The following is a 27,780-nucleotide window of genomic DNA, read 5'->3' as shown; positions in this document are numbered from 1 at the left end:
GTCAAATTCATGCCGGAAATGAAAGTAAGCTAAAATTTTTGCCGAAGTGCGGAATTTGAAATTGAATTTTGAAGGAAAGCTGAGCCTGTATTCCTGTGTTAGACGTAAAACATTGTCGATGTAAAATTGGTACGTAGTCTTAGTATTTTGAATGAAGCCATTCAATCATCTATTAGTTAAGTTTAAAGTTAAATTAATTTAGGCCGAGATTTTCATGATTTTTTTAAGCTTACCGTTGCAGTAGAGTCCCAACCCCAAAATTGGAGAATTCTCCCAATTGACCTTTTCGGTAAATCCCATAAGCCTTTGCGAGTACACCTAAGAACTCGTCATTCTGCGTCACGCCGCTCCGCGCCGATGCGCACATCGTTTATCGAACATCGTTACTGCGCATTGCAAGTCGGCGTGACGAGTTCTCAGGTGTACTCGCAAAGGGTTATGGGATTTACCTAGTCCGAGGTGCTCTGACGATAACACTCCGATCGCCAGGCAATCTACGTTAGTAACGTCAGAGAAGGACTACGTCCAGATTGGGAGGGATAATTGACTGCAAACAAATTGCCCCATTTTCTTTTACTTACTTGCTATGGCTTATTCCACGGTCTCATGTAGTCTCCTGCATCATATGAATTTTTAGAGCTACGTTTTAAAATCTCATTATGTCTAAATCCGCAGTATTTTAACGATAATCACAGGCACTAAATTGTTTGAATTCGTCGGTAAAATTTTTGCATTAGTGCCATCACGCATGCGCAGAAGAATGGACTTTCCCAAGCCTAGGACATCCCAGGGCGATATCGTATATGCTTCGTTTCATTCACACTCAGGCATGCACAGTCACGTCACGTACATGTATAGCCACTCAAGTTTATCCTTTTAATCTTAATTTAAAATTGCTTTAGGATTTTAATATAAAGATATTCCCTTTTGTAATTATTATAATTATATTCTTTGTATTAAAAATTAATTATATTCTTTGTTTATTTATTATTTTTTTTATGTGGGTTAAGTATTTTTGACTGTGATATTTTTGGGTTTGGGTTTTTGTTTGTTTTTTCTGATTGGGCCTACTTAAAATAAAATTAGGTTTCGTAACCCCCCCTTCCGTCCCTCTTTTTGGTGCCGAAAAAAAAAAAAAAATTATGCCACTTTTGGAAAAAATTAATATTTTCAAGAGTCGTCCGTGTCGAAATTCTGACATGAATAGGCCTAAGCCTCTTTTCCCCCGGCCGACTTTCTGCCATTAACTGATTAATAAAATATTTATCGCGATATAGGCCTATGCACAAGTAGGCCCTATTTATGAAAACAGCGTGCGGCAGGACTCTTAATATTAAGTATGCCTACAACTAGTGAAAACCACTGAACTGTTTTGTGTAAAAAATTAAAGCGCCCCCCAAAAAAAACATTCGCACAAATAGTCGCATATAAACCCGCCAAAACGGTATATAATGCTCATTAAATCGGTGTTGTTGTCGAACTAATCCTCCTAAAGCTCGTATTAAAAAGACAAGTAATAAAAAGTTAACTAAATGCTAAAATGATGTAGGCCTAGGCGAAAAATTGTGTATCATTTTCTTGTCCTAGACACTCAACGATAAACCACTATCAAGTATGAATAATAGACTGTTAATTGTCCAAATAAATCAATTTATAAACGTTGAAGAAGTTGTTCATTTTGTCATTTTGTATAACAAAAATTAAAATAACTAACCTGGCAGATTTCAGGATCATATTCCAAGATTTATTTTCTCATGCCGCGCTCGCCCAGGCCTGCATGTTATTCCGTCAAAAAATCAACCCTAGGCCTACATTTTTCAACATGCAATATGATTCCAATGTGATAAATAGTGAACGTTGCATTGAAGATGAGGATGCTTGGACGATACAGATATTAAGCACATGTTAAATGGGGGGTGGGGTATGGGGATGTCCCAGTTTGTTTAACAAGGGCAATTATTATTTGGCCAAACAATTTTGGTCATCTGAGGTCAAATTAGTAAAAACTATCATATGGGCATGAAACTTGATAGGTGTAGAGTCAACATTTAGAGCCAAAATTTTGGAAGGTCATTTTGGGGTCACCAGAGGTCATCTGAGGTCAAATGAGTAAAAACTGTCATATGGGCATGAGACTTGGTTTGTACAGTCAACATAATAGAGCCAAATTTTTTGAAGGTCATTCCGGGGTCACCAGAGGTCATCGGAGGTCAAATTATTAAAAACTGTCATATGGGCATGAAACATGTTGGGTACAGTCAACATTTAGAGCCAATTTTTGAAGGTCATTTCGTGGTCACCAGAGGTCATTGGAGGTCAAATTATTAAAAACTGTCATGTGGGCATGAAACTTGGTTAGTAGAGTCAACATTTAGAGCCAAATTTTTTGAAGGTAATTTCGGGTCAACAGAGAGGTCATCTGAGGTCAAATTAGTAAAAACTGTCATATGGGCATGAAACTTGGGTGTATACAGTCACCATTTAGAACCATAATTTAGTATGGTCATTTGGGGGTCACCAGGGGCCATAGGAGGTCAAATTAATAAAATGTTGTATTGGCACGAATTCTCTGTCGAGATTTGATCCGCAACTAAACAAATTGGTTTGATTTACACTTATGGATTTCAGGTTCAAGTCATTAACTGTTTTGACCGTGATATCATCAAAATATGGGGTATAATTTGCACTGTCCGCGAAATTTTGATAAAAGGGGTACTTGGGAAAATGCGATATACGTTTATGTCAATATTAAGTGTCATTGAAAAGGGGTGTTTGAAATTCTTGTCATTGAAAACCACAAAAAAGTGGTTGTTTTTGGCAAAATTTTGTCCTCGATGATGCATGAAAAGTTGGGGTAAATTTGATGAAAAATAAATTTTTGCCAGGCTTATTGATAATAATCGTATGGTAGGCCTACTGCATATGATATGGATTTCCCACATCTCTTCTCTTTCCCTCCTCTCCCTCTCTCTTCTCTCAGTTTTTCCTCTCGCTCCCTCCTTGTTTTCTCTTTTTTCCTTGCACACTAGGGGGCGGGGTACCAAATAGGCAATTTTTTGCCAAGGGGCAACTTCCCCCCTGCCCCGCACGCCACTGGTTCCCCCTCTCAACTTGGAGATAGCACTTTACCCATAATTTGTTTAATGTCATCTATGGTACATGTAGTGTACAAAATCGCCCCCACCCCGCCTTGTACAAAAATCCACTCTTTCAAAATCAGCACCCCCCAAATGAAATCCTGCGTACGGGCCTGATGAGGGGATCTAACTCTCAAAATAACAAAATAAGGGGCTGTGCAACAATTATGAGCCCTGGGGAGGTCTGAAAATCGTGGGGAAGGGGGAAAACAGTACGGAAACGCTTTACTATGCAAATTTTCCTGCTCGCTACACTCGCAACATAATTCTAGACCATTTAAGGTTTGCAAATTGGGATCCCAAAAATTTGGCATGTTCAAAGGGGGGGGCAAGCAATTTTTGGCAGGCCGAGAGGGGGGGCAAGCGATTTTTGGCGAGCCGTTTGGCAATTTTACGCCCCGCGGGGGGCGCGAAATTATTGCACAGCCCCTAAAAGAGGCCTCCTCCTTCTTCCAAGCATAATTGCTTACGCTAAAACGTATTATGGGCATTTATTTTGCGATAATAAATGATAAATAGAAAGCCACTCTTCAGGGTTTTTTATCGAAAACCGGATGAGAAACTTGTTTTTATTTTACTTGGTCTAATTTATTTAATCCAAAATAAATAAAGACATATAAACATAAATAAATAACAGTTAATAAATCATAGTAATAAAAACACTGCTTCCTCATAAATAAATAGGTTTATAAAATGGGAAAACAAAATTAAATAAGAAGAAAAGAAAATGCACAAATATTCACATAATTAAAAGTAAATACTTAGTATAGGCCTAAATAAAGATATGATGATGATAATATGATAATAATAGTAATAATAACAATAATAATAATAAAAATAATAATGATATAAAGAAAACAGTAAATATTTATACATGAATATATAAAATATGTGAATACCTATCCCAAGAAATAATTCATTTACATTACCGTACTACATTTGTATAACACTGCTATTTCAATTTAATCAGCTAAAAAAAAAAAAAAAAAAAAAATCATGTTCGATCTTTTTGTGATATCGCCCAACCCTAAACTCAAAACCAGGAAGTAACTTGAGGGGGCGCAACACTAAATCACTACGCATTTTATGTAAGAACGAAATTCGGCTAATATAGTCCATAGTGAGTATGAGATTGTAGCGACCATATCTACCGACATGTTCACTTTAAATCACTCAATATCAGCTCATATGAATTCGACAAGTGTCTTCAATGATAACATGCAGAAAAAACCGGACATTTTATCTCAAAAGCAATTCTCTGTGGCGGATGAAGACAACTTCCGATTTTGAAATGTGAGTGGTGAATTTAGTATATTTTTAGGCCATATTTTTTGCACCACGAAATAGCGAAAAAAGTCAACGGTCATCGATAAATGCCGACAAAAGTTTTGGAATCTACAGAAACAGAGCTTTAATTTGATACCAAATTTATTTTGCCAAGTATTGCAGGGACGCCAGGAATGGCGCTCGAAGTAGGCCAAAATCACACGTTATCCTATGGGACGCTTATTTAGTGTTGCCCCCCCTTGTAACGGCCGTCGCTATGAACGCGTTCCTTTTACATTCTTCGCGTAAAATAAGAAATGCGCGTCATGAAATGTGTTCTATTTCAATCATGATGATAAACAAGGATTACGAAAAGTCACCCTGGTGAATTATTATTGGGAAAAATGCTTTATTGGGTGAGCAGGCGCCTGCAACGTCTAGAAATTGTATCCAGAAATCTTCAAAAAGGCTCCAATATGGGTTTTAAAGTTAATAGGCATTGTTAATCTGCATGAAGCTGTTTTGCTGCATATTCAGTAGGCCTATGCAAAAAAAGATCATAATTGTTACTACTGAAACAGGGGGGGTGTTTGTACTTCACACTCATTAACAAGTGCTTTCCAAAACAAAATGGCAAGACAGATAATCTAGAAAAGAAATTAAACTTGGTTCAAAGACGTGCTTAAATTGTTGTCTGTCACTAGTTTAGTGAGTTTTGTGCAAACTCTCGCATATTGGAGGAAAAGTCGAAATATGTGATTTTCAGCGTTTCGGCACTGATCTTTAAAACAACATTTCTCTTGAACGAAATGTCGCAGAGACATGAAATTTTCGGTGTTGAGCTACAAATTGTCTCTAATTTAATTAATAAGTGACAAATGTGGATTTTGAAAACTTTTAAATCCTTATAAGGCGCAACACTAAATCACTACGCATTTTATGTAAGAACGAAATTGGCTAATATAGTCCATAGTGAGTATGAGATTGTAGCGACCATATCTACCGACATGTTCACTTTAAATCACTCAATATCAGCTCATATGAATTCGACAAGTGTCTTCAATGATAACATGCAGAAAAAACGGACATTTTATCTCAAAAGCAATTCTCTGTGGCGGATGAAGACAACTTCCGATTTTGAAATGTGAGTGGTGAATTTAGTATATTTTTAGGCCATATTTTTGCACCACGAAATAGCGAAAAAAAAGTCAACGGTCATCGATAAATGCCGACAAAAGTTTTGGAATCTACAGAAACAGAGCTTTAATTTGATACCAAATTTATTTTGCCAAGTATTGCAGGGACGCCAGGAATGGCGCTCGAAGTAGGCCAAAATCACACGTTATCCTATGGGACACTTATTTAGTGTTGCGCCCCCTTGACAAAATGGATCGTACGTGACAGTGCAAGATATAACCGAGCTAATATAACTTAAATTTCTACTCATAAGAGGAAATACTTTCTTTAAAGGCCATGGATGACTTATAAAAAATATATGAAACAACTACTGGAGCAAGGCAGGAGGTGAGCATGAGGTTTCGAATAAATCGGTTGCGCACATGAAATACCTGCGGCGCTGCCCCGGTATGGGCTTATACCACAGAATTAGAGAAGGAGAACCGGGACTCCCTATACCGCCACGTACTCTCGCGCCGTCAGCTATGGGGAGAAAATTGGGGGTATTCTGGTCCTTGCCGACGGTGCGCGGAGACGAACGAAAACAAGTTCTGCGTCTCATCTGTAGCGTCTTGGTACTCGCGTGCAGGTCGCATCAAGTGCGTCTCCCAAATGCGCCCATCATCTATGTCGCGCTTGCATGACAACGAATGCCTCGAGCGCATTCTGAGGGAAACCGAATACCCCCAATTTTTGCTCCATGCCTGTATCAAGATGGCGGTCGAGTCCTGGTTCTCTGGTTTTAATTCTGTGGCTTATACTATAATACGTAGCGTTGTAGTAGGCCAGTGGGACAACGAAAACGCTACGTGAACGAGCTAGGATTTACCGAAAAGGTCAATAGTGCGAATTCGCCAAATAGTGAGAAATGGTATTGCCCATCCATCTCTGCACCAACTGTCAGTGCTTTGCTACAATTGGTAGTGATAGGTTGACTTCCGGTACAAGCGCTGTGGAAGACGTCATCTTTAGTTGTCAATTTCTTGCCGTGACCACTGGTCAAAATCCATTAACATCCACTCGTACATTGCACTAAAGCTACATTTTTAAGTACAAATAAGCTAAATAATATCCAAACATTGCTCATTTAAGTTGATTTGAGTCATTGATCGCGATTTTTGTGGTAAAAATCAGGCAAATATCGGGTCAAAATTTTGCAGACACAGAATCTCGTATGTCGAATTTTCCGACTCGCATGCTTCTCAAACTTACAATGAAAATGGAAATAACTTACATTTTTACTGATAATTAAATAAAACTATATAATATAGCATAGCTAATTAAATAAATTTTAAGCTCTTTTAAACTGCAAATGAGTACATTTTTAAGGCATTTTTTGTTACTTTTTTTCATAACTTGAAAATGCATCGGCAAATTTTTTTCCATCGGTAGTCTTGAGCGTTGTGATCCGCTCTTTACGGTGCCGATGTCGCCAAAGTGCGATCACCTATCGTTAGCTGCGAGCGTGTGTTTGAAATAAACAATTCGCACTATAGTGAGAATTTCTCACTATGGTGAGAAGGTGAATTCTCCCTATTTGGAGAATTCGTACTATTGGGAGAATTCGCCAATTTTGGGGTTGGGACTCTACAGACGCCATACCATACCGGGTACGTAAGTCGTAAGCAAGTTCGTATTACACTCATGCACATGCACTTGGCAGAAAAGCACTAAATTTTTACTTTTGCATTAAGGTTTTAAGTTTTGCTACATGGTTAAAAAGTTAGCGATGACAGACAGCGTTCAAAATTTTGGTTGTCCGTTTGCCAATGTTTGCCCGGGACAACTAAAAAAGTCGCCGGACAACAACCAAAAATTCTGATTCGCCGGACAACCATAAAATCTGTAGCCAAAACTCACCTTTGTACGTGTATCTTTTAGCCGATGGTAATATTTAAAATGTGAAACTATTTTTGAATATGTAAAATAAACGTGAATTGAAGGTGGTACTACACCCTTGCTTTGATAAATTTGTGACTATTTTTGCATTTTTCTCAAAAACTAATAACGCACTGGTACCGTAACAAAAGTTATATTTACTAAACTGGAATTTCAGTGGCTCAAGACAAGTAGTTATTGATTTATTGATCAAATATTAGTTTTCCCCCATTTTTGACTGTAACTCCACTAAGGCTGGCATTTTCGGGCCCCGGGTTTCGGGCGGGCTCGCGGGTACCCGCCCGAGATTACATTACCCGGGCAGGAAATACCCTGCCCGGGTGCCTGAAATTCTCTTGGGGGGATCATTTGATTCTCGCAAATCAACTTAAACGTCAGTGATTCAACTTCTGTGTAAACTACAAACGTTTGCGGGAATCAACTTTGATTCATGCAAATCTGTTTGACGAGAATCTTTGCGAGAATCGACGCTCTGATTCACACTGAAATTCTGACCCTGAGTGAGTCCATATTTCATTTGCAGACCTCCAGAATCCGAGAGCAGAGTGGTCCACGGTTTAAATGTGAAGTGCCCTGTTTGCTGGCAAACATACATGCACACACACTGAAATTCAATACAGTATGTATATCAATCAATCCAAACTCACCTGTTTCATATTATTATCTCATAATTTCTATTTAATCATTGCTCATTTGGGATACTAGTGTTGTGTATTTCAGTAATAATGAATTATGATGTATGTTTTCCTTGTATTGCAGAGTATATGTACATGTGTAGAAGGCCACCCACCTGTGAACTAAGATAGTGAATGCTTTGGCTGTTGTCTACAACACATTCAGTATGCGGTATATAGAGAACGCTGAGTTGCGAGAGTGGATCAAAGAGACGTTAAGAAAAAACATTTTCCAAAAGGTATGACTATACTTTTCTGGGGACTGCTTGGCGTATATTTCAAGAAATTCAAGTATACATTAAAAGCTTGTCACAAGTAGCTAAAGAAACAAAGTGAAACCCTGTTCCAGGGTAGAGTCAGGTTGTTCAGTCAGAGTGTGATGTTTGTTTGTATGTTTAATAACCCAGTTCATGAGCACTTGTACATTTATGAGGAACGGCCTGTTGGTTAGGTCATCAGTCCAAAAAGTTATGGTTTAGGGCATTTTAGGTTAGAATAAAGAAGTAAGGTTTGGGTTAGTGTTAGGGATAGAGTCATAGCATAGTTAGGATTAGAGTTGGGGTTATGTTTTAGGGCTCATATTGAAATACCCTACCACGTTTTCACACAGAAAGAAGGCAGGATTCCCTCGCTAAGCTGGCGCCTCAGGAAAGCTCGGTCATAAAACAGATGGATTATATGCATCAGTGATACACCCTGCCCAGGATTTTAACAAAGAAGGCTAGCACAGGAAAGCTGCAGGATGGCGCACACCTTCCTGTGTAAGGGAATTTCAATATGAGCCCTTAGGAATCTGTATCCCATTTACATGTATGAGATATATGTGAAGTGATACACTGATATATAAAGAATTACAAAAAAAAAATCCAAACCAGTAATGGTACATAAAAAAATGATTTCGAAAATTCAGGTCGGGATTCATTTGAGCCAATTCACATCACTAGGCCAGATGAAGCGTCAGAGATATGACGTGATCCTGTAGTCAACAAAAACAGTAAGTCCAGTTGCAAAGATTTATAACCTAATCTAACTTTATTCAACTAATGATTGAGAATATTCATAGATATATAATAAATCATATATTCATTTGTATAGAATAAAATGTTCAAAAAAATTCATGATGGTCGCGCCTGGAGGACAGGGTGATCGTTCTAATTGCCTAAGGACAATGGTCTTGATTGTATTTGGTATTTCAGATTCTCTTCATATTTATCTAAGAAGTAAATCAAGTATTCCATTCTATCTTTACAGGCCCATGCATTAGCAATCCAAACAGGATGTGACATTCTGGTTAAACTTGAAGACAAGGAAGATGACAGAGGCTCCCAGTATTATGCCACCAGTACATTGGAAAATGTCTTTAGTGGACATGGACTGCAGAAGAAACCACAAGATCTGTCGGTATCAGGAGACACTGGGTTACCCATCTGTCCATTAGTAGACAGGGCAATCCAGAGCTGTAATGAACAAACACTTACAAGCAGTAGACATGGCACAGATGAGAGTTCATCATCTGCTGATGATATTGGTCAAATCCGGTTGGGTAGGATATCAGCTCCTGGATCAGGAAGTGATGAAGCCATTCCTATGCAGCTCACTGTAGCAGATGTGAAAAATATCAACTCCCAAAGTGAATCTGTTCAAACAACTGAGGACTCTGCACAAGATCCCTCACAAGATCCAAATATACTGGTGAGGGTCAAGATGGAACCTGCGGCCGATGATGAACCACCTGATCCAGGAGTTGTTGATAATGGGGAAACAGATAGCATAGAAACACAACAAAAAAATACAGATGAGATGTCTTTCTCTTTAGGACAAAGCTCATCACCATCAATATCTGGAAATTTGTCTGTACATGTAGATGGAGAGTCCAGACTCAGCAGTCTTCGCCAAGTACATATACCCATATCACCAAAGCCTTACCAATGTGCATTGTGTCATAAAGCCTTCAAAAGTGTACAAGTATTACAGAAACACACACAGACATTCCATATGAAACCGCAGAGTGGACGCCCATTGTCAAGACGAGGGAGAGATCGGGGACGAGGAACTTTTGCAAGACGCTCATCACCTCAACTAGCTAGTCAAACAGAGCCACCAAGGTATGAAATCGGAGAATTGATCCTCACACAGATTTTTGTAAAGAAATTTGTGTAAATCAAAGTTTTGATTTTCCGAAATTTAGTGATTCCTTAAAAAGTTTAATCAAGATTGATTCTCACCACACCATCAGATTGAGTTTATCTCTTTATCATGGATGTTTTGTACAAAACAAATATAACTGCACCACCAAACCATCAACAATTATATAAAGCCAAGTTAATCACAATATATCATGTGGATTGAATAAAACATGTAAATAACCCACTCTGAAAATGTAAATTTGTTATCCTCAGTGTGTACTGCTAGCCCGTACAATGCCGAATTCAACAGCCTGGCTTGTGCAGACCTTCATTTTCATGTCCAAGTTTGTGTTTATCAGATTGCTTACCTGTTTGCCATTTGTCCGCTTCAGTAACACGCCTATGCTTGCTCCAAAATACACAAATCTGAAAATCACTTCTAATATCCCTTCAGGTAGGGCTGCTAAGAATATGCGATTTTGGAGGCCAAAAAGCGCAAATATCCGCAATTTCTCACCAAAAACTCAATATCTTAAGCAAAAATTTAAAAAATGCAAAAAATAATATTTTTTTAAAGATTTTTTCCAAAATGTCAAAAAATACATTAGGAGCCAAAATATGCAAATAACGCAATTGCGTATTCTTAGCAGTCCTACCTGTCACTGTCCAGGTAATATCATCACAGACCTATTATGATCTTTAAATGCATTTAACTTACTTTTTATATTGTTATTTGCAGGTATCTTTGTACAGCATGCTACAAAGTATTCAATGGACCCCAACAGTTGGAAGACCACATAGTCCAATGTCATATGGACTCAGCTACTCCACAGAAATCCCAGCACCAAACAAGCTTTGATCACTCCTTGTCTCTTGCAGGAGACATTCCATTCCCTCCTCTAGAAGATGAAAATCCAGTCAATTCTGGCGATCTTGAAGACATCCCAGGCCCCTCAACCTCTGGTCAATCTGTGTCTCAGGTCACACCTCGTGGCACAGCACTGACACTTCGAAAGAAGCAAAGCTCGGCCAGTTCCCCATTTGCTGGATTTTCAACCCCCACTCTCTTACCAAAATCAAGATCATCACCTCAGCAGGGATCACCATTGCGTGTAAGTACTTGAGATTTGTTTGTTTGTTTCTTTACCTAGGTTTGTCCGTAAGGGACACATGCTTGGGTCCATGGAAATAAGCCAGAGGAGCTTAAGCATGGTGGCCCTTCATAATTAAAAGGAAGAAAAAATAGAAAGAAACAAAAAGGGCCACTTTCAACACTCAATATAATAATCATTTTGCTTTTATCCCACATCCTGATAGAAGTGCTTTTTGTTCAAGATGGCCCCAAAAAAAAAAAAAGAAAAGCGCAGTGATTTATAGTGCGCCACGCACAGGCACAACGCCTAGACGTTGATCCACAAGCCTCAGCACACTTTACAGGTTGTCGCTGACCACTACGGCCCCACATCATTCCATAAACCAATTAAGTCAACCTATGTTTGATTTGGTATGTAACCTTTGCTATTCTATAGATGCATTACATACTTACCGTATTCATTCCAATAAGCGCCCGTGCCCCAATAAGCGACCACCCAGGAAATTTCCAATTTGCTAAATGGTACCATTAATGTTGCAGATAGATGTTGATACGGTGAAATAGCTGGAGGACTGCAAGTCCTGTGTAAAATTGCAATATTCTACATCAGAAAAGCTACTAGAACGTCTCAGGACCCTTTTATAACATACGTAAATTTGTCTCTAATCAACACCCCTTACGAAAAATTAGGTAAACCAGGTAAAAAATAAGTGCCCACCCAAAATGACTTTTTTTTTAATGGAATGAATATGGTAAATCTAGTCTCAAATGAAAGCGGATGTTTGGGAGCTTCTTTACATAGCACATTTTATATAAGGATATAGTGTGTCTTGTCTGAAGTTAAGGAATATATTGGTTTTGCAGTGACAGATTTGAATTAGTGCATTTATGTGATTGCATCGCCAGCGTACTAAAAAATTGCCCTTCTACACTTGTGTATAAGCCCCGTAGGATTAGGTTAGCATGCATGATTTGAATCTTTCCACAGTGAAAATCAACAAGTCGTAATTACTCTCAACTTGAGAGTTTGAGACAAGTCCAACTGTAGTTAGGTTAACAAAACGACTGGAGGTCTAAGACTAATTCAATTAGGTCAGGTCAAAGATCATTCCTTGTTCAGCGAAAAGTTTGTATTATTCATGTTATTATCTCCGTCATTACCCGTCAGTTGTAGATTCTCTAGCTGTATTAAGGATAAGGCATTACTATATAAAAGTTTCTTCACAAAGCTAAACTTTTATTTGTCAGTGTTTTGTGTCACATAACGTAGGTTTAACTCCAGTAAACTACATGTAAAGTCACAAGTTTTTCAAGAAGTGTAAAAATCTGCTATTACAATGCTTTACTGCGCATATATTAGCATGTCACAATACTGAACAAACAGTGAAATGACTGAAATGGTTCAGCTCAGTCTCAAATTTTATTTTTCTAACATCGTTGGTGATGATTTTCCTAGCAGCAAAATGTCTCACATGTTGAGTGACAAATTTCCACTGGAACTTCTACATGTATGACCTTAAAGGGGTGAAATATGAAAATCTGTTATCAAGGGAGGAATGAAAAATTGTTGCTAATGATTTTAGTGTGAGAAGGAATGACCAGTAGGTCTATTTATAATGTGTGGCCTACTTCTAATCACTTGTAGCATGTTGATTGTTGACACAAAATTAGAGAAAACACGACATAGCAGTCGATTACAAATGAAGCCCATCGTAACGATGTCTGATGTCAACCAATCACTTGTCTGGATGCCTTGTAAAAAGGTAGCCCTGGACGAAAAATTAAAATTATCACTGTTTGCCTATGCCAACATAGTTGCTTGGAAACTGGCCAGCGTGTTATTCACGACGCAGGAGAGGGTGAACAGTAGTTGCGCAGGGTTGAGAGGACAAGATCCAATGGACCCTATTCGTATGCAGTTGCTTAAATCCACAGTGTTTGAAATGTGCAGTATGCCCGAAGTTAAACAGAAAGAAATGTGGAGGACGATCAAGTTTGTAGTTGATGCATCCAATGAGGCACTTCAATCTGAACCCCCTGAGCACTTCCTGCTGATTTAACATTGCATCTGATTGGTCAATTACATGATATTTTCACTTAAATCACCAATCAGAATGGAGCTTTACCCCAATTTTTTTTGTGTGGTGAAATTATTCTAACAATATTGCTGATTGGGCCAATTGATAATGAAAACTTCTTTTTGGCCAATCGGCAGGTAGTTCTCATGGGGTTAACAAAGAAGCTTGACATTTTGGGTGATCAGTGATCACAACTCATCAGTACGGATTCTGAAAGGCTACACTACTGTAGGATAGGCCACTCATTTATGCAAATGAAGTTGGTCGCTTATTTATATCTCTGATGAGCAAGTGCTGGTATACATATGTACTTGGATCAAGACCAAGTGTCATAGCAATAGACTATAGAGACTATTTTCCAACAGTCAAAGTCCCTGTGCATTGTATGCTGTGAATTCTCGCATATTCATGAGGGCCGATCAGTCGATCGTGCATCTCTAACAATCACGCCAGCGTTGTGTGCATGCTTTGCTTGTCTTCGCGTTGACGCAAAAGACCGTAAAAATGTGCAGTATGTGCATAGCGGTTACGTCTGTTGCACTTCATGGAACAATCAGCTTTTGATTATCGGGGGATGTTGAGACTTTGACTGTTTGGAGTTCATCTGTATCTCTGAAGTCCATGGTCATAGCTGTCTAAAATTGCCTTTTCAAACATAAATCAAGTAACTAAACACATAAGTGAAATATATGTCAGGGGTAGCATTAAGGCTCGAAAGTCTGGGGTTGTTTTTCCGTGTTTTACACTCCCGAGTTAAATACATGGGGTGAAAATTAAATCTCGGGGGTGAAAAATATTTTGCAGTGTAGTCAGGGGTAGGAGTAAGGTCCAAAAGTAGAGGACTTGAGCTTGCACATATTCCTAATATAGAGGGTGAAAAATTAATATTTTTTAAATTTAGGGGGTTATTCACCCCTGCTACCCCTTCCCCTAGGTCTATTTATAATGTGTGGCCTCCTTCTAATCTCTTGTAGCTTGTTGGCACAAAATTAAAGAAAAGACGACGTAGCAGTCAACCACAAATGAAGCCTACTGTGACAATGTTTGATGTTAACCAATCTCTTGTCTGGACACCCAGTGGAAAGGTAGACCTGGAAGAAAATGTCAAGTTCTCACTGTATGCCTATGCTAAGAATCCTAACATAGTTGCTCGCAAACTGGCTAGCATGTTATTCACGACACAGGAGAGGGTGAAAAGTAATTGTATGGGGTCAAAAGGACAAGATCGAATGGACCCTATTCGTATGCAGTTGCTGAAGTCCACAGTGTTTGAAGTGTGTGGCATAACTCCAGATGAGCAGATTGAAGTGTGGAAGGCAATCAAGCTAGCAGTTGATGCATCCAATAGGGTTGTTCGCTTCAACCTGAACAAAGACACGTAAGAGTTGGCTTTGCCATGAAAATAATTGGTACAGTGATCAATGAATACAACTTATCAGCAGCTTCTGAGAACAGAATGAATGATGCTTTTCCCATGTTCTCTTGTTAAGACTTGTTTATCGACCAAGATTGACATGAAATCGAGAGTCTTAGATTTTGGCAACATGTTGCCAAAGCAAAATGAAATATAAATGCACTGCACTACCTACGTATGGAGCAGGGGTGTGAGTAGAATATGCCATAGTCAAATTTCGATTAAAAAAATGTGTTATTATTATTTAATTAAAGATTTGATATAATTAGATGATTAGTGACAATAAAAGTTATTGAATGCAAAATATCTTGCATATAGTTATAATGGCTCACTTCAATTACTAAACAATTCTGATTTTGGAATCTACCAGTTTATTGATCGCGAAAGCCTGAGTAAAAAATCCGACTATGTACTTTGACTTCTAAGCAGAACTTTACCCCGGGACTTCTAAAACACACTGTCAATCATACTTGTTTATCAATCCAATAAGTACTAAGCATGGTAGTATATGACACGCTAAAATGTACGTCCATGCATTACTGAGAGTTTAACTTTCACGCCACCACAAACGGTGCCGCAACTTCCATAGATTGTTGTGTATGATGTAGTTAATGGTAATGGCACATGCATGGAGGATTTAAACGATAGCGTGATCTGGACGACCAATCACAAGCCAGATCCATTTAAAGATGCATTACATCATGGCCAATTTTAATTAGGCCAGAAATTAGCTTAACTCTCCATAGAGTCCCGTGTTAAGAATGTTAACCGCAAGTCAAAGTAAGTAGTCCACTTGGGAAGCTGACAAACAGAGGGAGTATGGTGACTGAAAATATCAGATGTGAAAATCTATCAATTGCACACAAATTAATACAAATCAGCATTTTATGCTTAATTAAAATAAAATGTAATAGCCAGAGTATGCAACTGCATTGCTCAATTCATAGCGAGCGTGTAGAAGAATTAAAATATCACAGATATGCTTTTATAGGTGCTGCGGTTCTTGAGTTAAGTTGTAAAGAGGGCTGAAACAACAACACTTTTGTAAAACGTACATAACTCATTAACAACAATAGATTAAGCAAGTTTGCAAAGTATACGATTTGTAGAATGAACTTTTGCAAAACATCAAGGTGTTAATTTTCAATAACATAAAAAAATTTAGATAATGAAAATCGATTTTTAGGTTGCTTCGACCAACAATACCTCGTCTACCCTTAAATCCAAACAATACATCTTCAGCCGTTTTTGAAACATTGATTAAATCTTGATGAAATGAGGATGAGGTTGTTTATCAAACCTTCCTCTTTTGATATTGGGAGATTATGTTAAGGGATCTAGAATGAGCGTTTATGGCGTTTCGACAGTATTTATTGTGGGACATTAGAGCACCTCAGACCTATCGAAATGCATTCTGAATACGAAGCATGTCTTTATGATATCAAATAATTTTCATTTTTTGAAATTCACGATATACGGTAATACAAATTTTATGACAAATTATTAAAATTTGATATTTTTCAAATTTTTGATATATAACAGTCCTCGAAATAAATTTTGTAAATCTAATGATATATTCTTAAAGTGTATGTAGCTGGGAGGAAAAGCCAACGATCAATTGAAAATTTTAACCTTTTATATTGAAGATATGGATTTTTTCCCCAAAAGACCTATTTTTTTGGTCTTTTGGGAAAAAAATCCATATCTTCAATCTGTAAAGGTCAAAATTTTCAATTGATCGTCGACTTTTCATCCCACCTACATACACTTTGAATATAAATCATCACATTTATAAAGTTTACTTCAAGTACGGTTAAATATCAAAATATCAATTTTGAATGATTTGCCATAAAATGTGTATTACATTGCTAATTTCAAAAAATCAAATTATTTGATATCAGAAGGACATTCTTCAGTATTCAGAATGCAATTCGATATGTCTGATGTGCTCTAATGTCCCACAATAAATACTGGCAAAACGTTCATACCCCTTCCCTTAAGTAAATTTAGAATCTTTAATTCAAGGATGTTTTGATTGTTATCACATCATAAGTCGTGTTCACATTGTCAGACGTACGCCCGGCGGAACTTGGTCGGCGCAAGTTGCTAGGAGTAGCGGTAGGTGCTGCCAGCAGTAGGTGCAGTGTGAACGATGGTCAGCGTAAGTTATGCCAGGCGTACGTCCGACGATTTACTCCTGACAAAAGTCAGGAGTAGCGAGCTGGGTGTAACTTCCCCAGGCGTAAGTTGCAATGTAAACGCAGATTACGCCTGGCACCCGGAGTAAGTTTGACCTTGTTGGTCGGAACTAAGAAATTACATATCGCGTGGTTGATAAAGGTCACAGAAACACCGGAAGTGGTAGTCAATGTTTACGCCGACCAGAAGTGAATACTTGGTGGAACTAGTCGGCGTAATGCTAGGAGTAGGCTAGGTGTGGTAGGAGTAGGTAAAATATTTGTGGAATTTTGATCAATGTTAACGTAAGTTTACGCCGGGTGTAACACAAAATGTGAACACGACTATAGAAAATGGTTAGAAGATGATTTACTTTTTGTATTGTATGTATGTATACAGATTATTAGTTATTTGTTATTTCTGTTTGCTATATCAATAAATTGATAATTATGTGTCAACAGGTTTCAGAAAGGAATGCCCTTAACTGCAGTATTTTTAATGTCATGAAAAAATCTGAAAACTTGTTTTCACCCCAAAAGTGATGTTTCTTGCAGGTTTTCTATCATTAATAGTTTGAAGGCATCATGGAGAAGCTCCTGACCTGAGCCTCTACATGTATATGTAAAGTTCTCTAATTTCAAATACAGCATTCAATTCTTCAGCTTATGTTCATGCTTTAGCTAAGTTTTAAGCTCATTTATACTTTGTTTTCATACTTTAGTACTAACCCTGCCTCCAGTTTTCATTTTACACTTGTATGCATGGTTGTTCAAATTCTGATTGGCTAGGCCAACATGGTTTTGTGCGACTGCCTGAGGAAATTGTGCAGTAGTTTTGATATTACATATGTAGATGTCAAAGCTGAACCACACAAAACCTTGCTCCTATCACAGGTCCAGAACTATTCATGCATTATCAGAGCAACACAATTTGGAGCTATAAATTGGAGGACACTAGCCGCTATTTTTGCAGACCGGACTCGGAAAGAAGGGAATCTTTGATATATTTACGCACAAATTTGCCTGTGATTTATTTATGGCCTACCCGTCATGAAATAGTTGAAAGTTTATGGGGTCACTGGACTAGCTTCTGACTTGCATTGGTAACAAGTCATTTTGTGCAAGTCTAAGTCAAGTCGTAAGTCAATGCTAGTAGTGGCAAGTCACAAAAAAGTGACTCAAGTCCAAGTTGCATATCTGGAGTCTACAACTCTGGACCCTAGGCAATATCCAGGCTGAGAGGACTTGTTGTGCAGAGCAAACAAATACAAATAAGATTGATAGATTAATAAATATCTGGTAACAAATAAGATGTAAAATACAAGTTTCCAATATCACTCAAAGATTGTGTTTCCATTATATATGTATAAAAATAAAACCACAAAATATAGAGCCCATTAATGCTTAAATCTGATTAATCACAATAAGTGGCAACATTTTTTGGAAGTGGGGATCAGCAGTTAAAGGATACATGTTTTGTATAATCATTTTAGATTTAAAATAGGAATGTTTTGTAAACTCATTACGTGTGAAAAGTCATCATGATTACTATACTCCATGTGTGAGAGTCTCCATGCTACATGTTGCCATCTGAACAATTGTCTTCATATTATTTGGCCCCTGTGCACATCTAACAGAGAACCACTGTTCTAATCTTTTCCAGTCTGGTGGAAAGAACTTGAAGAAAAGATGTCCTGGAAGAATACCAACTATGAAGGAGTCAAGGACAATGCAAGATGTCAACCAATCTCTGGCCAAGCTGCCTGGTGGATACATAGCCCTGAGAATACATGTGAAAGAATCACTTGTACCATATGCCGGTAATATGAAAACAGTTACGCGGATGCTGGCTACCAGGTTATTCACAGTGTCGGAGAGAGTGAATGGTAATTGCACAGGGGGGAGGGGTAAGAATCAACTGGACCATGCTCGTTTGGAGCTGCTGAAGTCGACCGTTTTTGAAGTGTGTGGTGTATCCTATGCAGAGCGGGATAAAGTGTGGAAGGATATCAAGGCAGCAGTAGATGCAGCCAATAGACATGTTCGCTCTAAATACCCGGATTACCCTCGTTATGAATCTACAGACTAAACTGCCACTGATTATTGTATAAAATGTACGGACAACATATCAACATTTTCTGATGTTACATACATTTTGTACAACATGCATTGTATATAAGTAGACTTGCCTGCTCCACTCACAGATTGGTAGTGATACAGGTGCATGTTTTGCTGGTCTTAGTATCAACTCGCAGGTGCTGACCTGATATTGTTCACAGGTGTGTAAGGGCGGTTTCAGGTGCCAACCTAATATCATTCACATACATGTGTTGCATACAAGGGCGGTTTGTTGGTGCGTTTGCAGCACAACACCATTAGCACTTATGCTGGTTTCATAATTTCTGCCGCTTGCTGCTGAGTGGCGTGCACTTCATCCTGCTGCTTGCAGACGCTGAGCGGCAGCGGCATGACTCTGAAATATTTTGTTCTCATATATGTCAGAGTGGCACCGCTCTGAGTTGACTTGAATTCAACTCCCAGCGGTGCTGCTGCTGCGATAAAGCAGTGGAGTGATCAATATATTGGCTTGCCGCTGGTCACCGCTAGCGTTTCTGGTGCAACTGCGCAGTGAAGCAAAATCATTTTCAAAGCGGCAGGAAAGTATGAAACCATTAAGTCACTACAAAACTCAAAGTGAAAAGAAGTATAATGTTGCCACTTACTAAAATTTTGATTTTTTTTTCTGTGAGCTGTTTAGAATATATTGGAAAAATTAATCAGTAAGCCTGACAGAGACGAGTGATTCCAGGGGGCATGATCTGTTCATTTCATCTTTGGAAACAATTTTAGCATATTTAATATTTTTTTATTTGCGAAATCTCAAAAATATTTGTTATTTGTTATACTGAAAAAAAATATTTGGAAAAGGGTACCTATGTTCGATTCAAGGATTGATTGGTTTAGGTTTTTTAATTCACAAGATAGAAAATGATACAAAGATGACTTACTGATCTGTAATGTTTTTTTTTTATTTTCCTTGTCTTTTGTTTGCAGTACTTGATACAGGGTACTAGTTATTTGAAACTTACATGTAGCTTTAATTACTAATTGATAGATGTGTTATGTAGATTTTACAAATGTTGTGATACCTTGACAATAAAATAACAAGTTGTGTAATAATTTTAAATGTTAGGAAATAACCTGTTTCCACCTTAAAGTGTAATGTAACTCACAGGTTTTCAATCCGTAGGAGTTTGAGGTATTATTAAGGAAGCCCATAAGCCTCGGATTCTAAAATCTTTTATATAGGCCCACAAGTATCCAATTTAATCTTTTATATAGGCCTACAAGTACCTTCTGACATGCCTTTTCTCCAGACTTTCACATGAAATCTGAAGAATTTGACACCTTAGTCAGCTGAAACACTGGCCCTCAAAGGACAATGTAATCGTTGGAAAATAAGAATTGGTAGTTATATATGGAGCCTCAACACTTTTACGAACTTCCACTGATATTTCTGATGTACATTTATAAACCACATCAAGCAGCCTGCATGTTCAATGAGTACATGTACCTCTGTTCAATTATTGGATACAAACAGTGAACAACTAAAATGATAGGGCATACATCATTGAGCATCTATGCAGCCTGTGTACCGCCTCACTTTTGGAGATGACCTTAAAATGTTATCTTCACTGGGCAAGTCATATTACTTCTGTGCAATTATTGGATACAAACAGTGTAGGCCTACAACTAAAATGATAGGGCATACATCATTGAGCATCTATGCAGCCTGTGTACCGCCTCACTTTTGGAGATGACCTTAAAATGTTATCTTCACTGGGCAAGTCATATTACTTCTGTGCAATTATTGGATACAAACAGTGTAGGCCTACAACTAAAATGATAGGGCATACACCATTGAGCATCTATGCAGCCTGTGTACCGCCTCACTTTTGGAGATGACCTTAAAATGTTATCTTCACTGGGCAAGTCATATTACCTCTGTTCAATTATTGGATACAAACAGTGAACAACTAAAATGATAGGGCATACTTCATTGAGCATCTATGCAGCCTGTGTACCGCCTCACTGTTGGAGATGACCTTAAAATGTTATCTTCACTGGGCAAGTCATATTACCTCTGTTCAATTATTGGATACAAACAGTGTACAACTAAAATGATAGGGCATACTTCATTGAGCATCTATGCAGCCTGTGTACCTCCTCACTTTTGGAGATGACCTTAAAATGTAATCTTCACTGGGCAAGTCATATTACCTCTGTTCAATTATTGGATACAAACAGTGAACAACTAAAATGATAGGGCATACTTCATTGAGCATCTATGCAGCCTGTGTACCGCCTCACTTTTGGAGATGACCTTAAAATGTTATCTTCACTGGGCAAGTCATATTACTTCTGTGCAATTATTGGATACAAACAGTGTAGGCCTACAACTAAAATGATAGGGCATACATCATTGAGCATCTATGCAGCCTGTGTACTGCCTCACTTTTGGAGATGACCTTAAAATGTTATCTTCACTGGGCAAGTCATATTACTTCTGTGCAATTATTGGATACAAACAGTGTAGGCCTACAACTAAAATGATAGGGCATACATCATTGAGCATCTATGCAGCCTGTGTACCGCCTCACTTTTGGAGATGACCTTAAAATGTTATCTTCACTGGGCAAGTCATATTACCTCTGTTCAATTATTGGATACAAACAGTGAACAACTAAAATGATAGGGCATACTTCATTGAGCATCTATGCAGCCTGTGTACCGCCTCACTTTTGGAGATGACCTTAAAATGTTATCTTCACTGGGCAAGTCATATTACTTCTGTGCAATTATTGGATACAAACAGTGTAGGCCTACAACTAAAATGATAGGGCATACATCATTGAGCATCTATGCAGCCTGTGTACCGCCTCACTTTTGGAGATGACCTTAAAATGTTATCTTCACTGGGCAAGTCATATTACCTCTGTTCAATTATTGGATACAAACAGTGAACAACTAAAATGATAGGGCATACTTCATTGAGCATCTATGCAGCCTGTGTACCGCCTCACTGTTGGAGATGACCTTAAAATGTTATCTTCACTGGGCAAGTCATATTACCTCTGTTCAATTATTGGATACAAACAGTGTACAACTAAAATGATAGGGCATACTTCATTGAGCATCTATGCAGCCTGTGTACCTCCTCACTTTTGGAGATGACCTTAAAATGTAATCTTCACTGGGCAAGTCATATTACCTCTGTTCAATTATTGGATACAAACAGTGAACAACTAAAATGATAGGGCATACATCATTGAGCATCTATGCAGCCTGTGTACCTCCTCACTTTTGGAGATGACCTTAAAATGTAATCTTCACTGGGCAAGTCATATTACCTCTGTTCAATTATTGGATACAAACAGTGAACAACTAAACTGATAGGGCATACTTCATTGAGCATCTATGCAGCCTGTGTACCGCCTCACTGTTGGAGATGACCTTAAAATGTTATCTTCACTGGGCAAGTCATATTACCTCTGTTCAATTATTGGATACAAACAGTGAACAACTAAAATTATAGGGCATACATCATTGAGCATCTATGCAGCCTGTGTACCGCCTCACTGTTGGAGATGACCTTAAAATGTTATCTTCACTGGGCAAGTCATATTACTTCTGTGCAATTATTGGATACAAACAGTGTAGGCCTACAACTAAAATGATAGGGCATACATCATTGAGCATCTATGCAGCCTGTGTACCTCCTCACTTTTGGAGATGACCTTAAAATGTAATCTTCACTGGGCAAGTCATATTACTCTGTTCAATTATTGGATACAAACAGTGAACAACTAAACTGATAGGGCATACTTCATTGAGCATCTATGCAGCCTGTGTACCTCCTCACTTTTGGAGATGACCTTAAAATGTAATCTTCACTGGGCAAGTCATATTACTCTGTTCAATTATTGGATACAAACAGTGAACAACTAAAATGATAGGGCATACTTCATTGAGCATCTATGCAGCCTGTGTACCTCCTCACTTTTGGAGATGACCTTAAAATGTAATCTTCACTGGGCAAGTCATATTACTCTGTTCAATTATTGGATACAAACAGTGAACAACTAAAATGATAGGGCATACATCATTGAGCATCTATGCAGCCTGTGTACCTCCTCACTTTTGGAGATGACCTTAAAATGTAATCTTCACTGGGCAAGTCATATTACCTCTGTTCAATTATTGGATACAAACAGTGAACAACTAAAATGATAGGGCATACTTCATTGAGCATCTATGCAGCCTGTGTACCGCCTCACTGTTGGAGATGACCTTAAAATGTTATCTTCACTGGGCAAGTCATATTACCTCTGTTCAATTATTGGATACAAACAGTGAACAACTAAAATTATAGGGCATACATCATTGAGCATCTATGCAGCCTGTGTACCGCCTCACTGTTGGAGATGACCTTAAAATGTTATCTTCACTGGGCAAGTCATATTACTTCTGTGCAATTATTGGATACAAACAGTGTAGGCCTACAACTAAAATGATAGGGCATACATCATTGAGCATCTATGCAGCCTGTGTACCTCCTCACTTTTGGAGATGACCTTAAAATGTAATCTTCACTGGGCAAGTCATATTACTCTGTTCAATTATTGGATACAAACAGTGAACAACTAAAATGATAGGGCATACTTCATTGAGCATCTATGCAGCCTGTGTACCTCCTCACTTTTGGAGATGACCTTAAAATGTAATCTTCACTGGGCAAGTCATATTACTCTGTTCAATTATTGGATACAAACAGTGAACAACTAAAATGATAGGGCATACTTCATTGAGCATCTATGCAGCCTGTGTACCTCCTCACTTTTGGAGATGACCTTAAAATGTAATCTTCACTGGGCAAGTCATATTACTCTGTTCAATTATTGGATACAAACAGTGAACAACTAAAATGATAGGGCATACTTCATTGAGCATCTATGCAGCCTGTGTACCTCCTCACTTTTGGAGATGACCTTAAAATGTAATCTTCACTGGGCAAGTCATATTACTCTGTTCAATTATTGGATACAAACAGTGAACAACTAAAATGATAGGGCATACTTCATTGAGCATCTATGCAGCCTGTGTACCTCCTCACTTTTGGAGATGACCTTAAAATGTAATCTTCACTGGGCAAGTCATATTACTCTGTTCAATTATTGGATACAAACAGTGAACAACTAAAATGATAGGGCATACTTCATTGAGCATCTATGCAGCCTGTGTACCTCCTCACTTTTGGAGATGACCTTAAAATGTAATCTTCACTGGGCAAGTCATATTACTCTGTTCAATTATTGGATACAAACAGTGAACAACTAAAATGATAGGGCATACTTCATTGAGCATCTATGCAGCCTGTGTACCTCCTCACTTTTGGAGATGACCTTAAAATGTAATCTTCACTGGGCAAGTCATATTACCTCTGTTCAATTATTGGATACAAACAGTGAACAACTAAAATGATAGGGCATACATCATTGAGCATCTATGCAGCCTGTGTACCGCCTCACTTTTGGAGATGACCTTAAAATGTTATCTTCACTGGGCAAGTCATATTACTCTGTTCAATTATTGGATACAAACAGTGTACAACTAAAATGATAGGGCATACATCATTGAGCATCTATGCAGCCTGTGTACCTCCTCACTTTTGGAGATGACCTTAAAATGTAATCTTCACTGGGCAAGTCATATTACTCTGTTCAATTATTGGATACAAACAGTGAACAACTAAAATGATAGGGTATACTTCATTTGAGCATCTATGCAGTCTGTGTACCTCCTCACTTTTGGAGATGACCTTAAAATGTTCACTGGGCAAGTCATTGTATCACTTCAACATACACTTGGCTTGGAAAGGCATTGATTGTCTGCAGAAATGTTTGTAATAAATTTGCTCAATTAACTTTGGCTCACACTTCACTTGTACATTTGTACAATGTAATTCTGGTTTATTTGTAATGGCAAAGACTTTCCAGTGTAAAACATCTCTTAGTGATCCTACAGACTTTTTATTTGACGTAAAATATTTGACGTAACATATCTACCTTATTAAATCTATTCCCATTCTATTTCCAGTAACAAATGTTTGATGATGTAAAATCGATAATATATTTCTACCAGATATTCTACATAAGTACATATTATCGATTTTACATCATCTAATATTCGTTAGAACTTTAACATTCCTGGAAATTGAATGGGACTAGATTAAATAACGTAGATATGTTGCATCAAATATTCTATGTCTAATACTCGAGTCTGTAGCGGCCCTTAAAGTGGATGAGTACAGGTAGCAATGTGCCTTTTTATTCAGGGGTTCTCAATATATTGCATACCTGCCAAGTGTCCCTATTTAATGGGGACAGTCCCTATTTTTACTGGAACAAAAAGCATAAAAGAGAGCGATTTTACCATGTGTCCCTATTTTTGGAAAAATATGACTAGTAATGTATAGGAAATTCAGGAATGTCCCTATATTCAGATTTTTCTCCCATTTGTCCCTATTTGTGAGGTTTTAGGGTTGGCAGGTATGCAATTGGCAGCCAGTCTGAGAGCAATTACTGCGTATACACACAAATACAAAGAAGTTTAATAGGTTGATAAATATATATAATTCTGGATGTAAAAGTTTTTCATTTCACTCTTGGTTTTCCATTCCCTTTTGTTGGTCCATACAAGCTACAGAGGTGTTTTCAGCTTGTTTTCCAACTTAATACCGTACTGACGCGAGTATAGTCCCACCCCATTTTTGGGTGAACATTTTTCAAAATTGGGGGGACTATACACGAATTTAATTTTTTTTTTTTTTGGTTTTGTAGTGTCCCTGGACCTAGACCTTGAATTTGAATGCATTTTGAAATCATCAATAGAGTATGACATGAATACAAATTATCAATTTTCATATTAAAAATACAAAACATCTTGAAATTTTTTAGGTCAACCATGAATGATCCTAGCATTTAGGTCTAGGTCCTGGGACACTCCAAAGCCGAAAAAATAAATAACTTAAAAAAACAAACAAAAAAAAACATTTTTTTTTTTATAATTTCTTAAATTCGAAAATTTGGGGGTGGGACTTTACTCGAAGGTGGGACTATACTCGCGTCAGTACGGTATTTGACTAAAACATGTGTGAAAATAAATACAGGTCATCATAAATATATAATGCATGCTTCATCCGAGAGTGTCCATGCTTCATACAGGCAGAGGGACAGCCCCTTACCCCCGTGACAAGGCACCCTTGGCTACTGAACAATTTTCTTTAAATTATTTCACCCTGGTATTTGACCCCTGAGCAAAACTAATTGTGAACCACTGTTCTAATCTCTTCCAGTCTGTTGGGAAGAAATCAAAGAAGAAATGTCTTGAAAGAGTGCCAAGTGTGAAGCAGTCCACGACAATGCAAGATGTCGACCAATATCTGATCAAGTTGTCGGATGGAAACATAGCCCTGAAAGAACATGTAAAAGAATCAATGCTACCATATGCCGGTAGTATAAAAACAGTTACCCGGATGTTAGCCACCAAGTTATTCATGCTATCGGAGAGAGTGAGTGGTAATTGCAAAGGGATCAGAGGTCAGGTACAACTGGACCTTGATCGTTTGGAGCTGCTGAAGTCGACAGTCTTTGAAGTGTGTGGTGTGTCCTATGCGGAGCAGGATAAAGTGTGGAGGAATATCACAGCAGTAGTGGATGCAGCCAATAGACATGTTCGCTTCAAAAATGCTTGTGAAAAACAGGCTTTGGATGATATAAATCAGTTAGGGACAGTGCTGTACGGTGCAAAAACTGATTGAGGAGCCAGTGGCTCCTAACTTTATCAATTTAGGCGCCCAAATTTTGCTCCCAAGTAAAAAAAACAATTAAAAAATTGTTTAGGCTTACTTCCATTTCCAGTTCCGGGTTCTACAAGGTTCATTAAAAGTATCAACTGCTGTTGGATTCCCTGATTTAATTGTTTCATCGTCATCCTTCTTGTTTCCCAAAAGCTCCATCAAATTCAAAGTTTTTATTTTATTTTGATGCCATCTTGAGTGCTTAAAAACAATCAAAACTTTTGACCAGACCTATCCTATATTTAATATCATCCATATGTACATGTACATGTTTTGCATTTGCTGGCGATTAAAAGCTTCAACAGTTGGTCGCCATTGGCGCCATGGATTGAAGGTTTAGTCGCATCAGATAAAATCTAGTCGCCAATGCGCCTAAAATGGTCGCACCGTACAGCACTGGTTAGGGATGTAAACATTACACGGTCATATCGTACACGAATGCAAGGCTAGTGTAACATAAGGAAAATATGGTAGAAAATAAATCGGAAATTGCTCTGTAAAATTAACCAACCAAAATACGGTAGAAAATGAATCGGAAATTGCTCTGTAAAATTAACCAACCAGAGACTCACAGACACTTTCGCATCCCAAATAACTCATTTAACTCTACAGTAGTCCACAAACATTCCAACTTTCATGCTACACAGTTTTAATTAAATCTCCAATGCATCATCGTTCGCTACACACGGCTGACTATCTCACTGTAGATAACGCCATTGACACTGTTTGTATCAGCATGCAGTAAGACGGGGTTGAATGCGACCCGTGTTTACGTTACACTTTAATTTAAAATCAATTGTTTTGATTTTTGATCACAATGT

The 27,780-nt window shown here is 38.0% G+C and overlaps 1 protein-coding gene across 1 annotated transcript; it reads left to right on the top strand.

Moving 5' to 3' along the window:
- The first annotated feature begins 6 nt into the window (after positions 1 to 6).
- Positions 7 to 26,987, top strand: LOC140138256 (uncharacterized). Its single transcript, XM_072160170.1, has 7 exons — positions 7 to 129; positions 8,238 to 8,391; positions 9,404 to 10,257; positions 11,018 to 11,390; positions 14,424 to 14,828; positions 18,704 to 19,123; positions 26,456 to 26,987. The coding sequence occupies exons 2-7, from the start codon at positions 8,320 to 8,322 to the stop codon at positions 26,918 to 26,920; spliced, it is 2,589 nt and encodes an 862-aa protein (XP_072016271.1). The 5' UTR covers positions 7 to 129; positions 8,238 to 8,319; the 3' UTR covers positions 26,921 to 26,987.
- Positions 26,988 to 27,780: the final 793 nt, after the last annotated feature.

This window comes from Amphiura filiformis, chromosome 17 (assembly GCF_039555335.1).
Source record: "Amphiura filiformis chromosome 17, Afil_fr2py, whole genome shotgun sequence".
Lineage (NCBI taxonomy): Eukaryota > Metazoa > Echinodermata > Ophiuroidea > Amphilepidida > Amphiuridae > Amphiura > Amphiura filiformis.
This window is presented reverse-complemented; position numbering and strand designations above follow the sequence as displayed.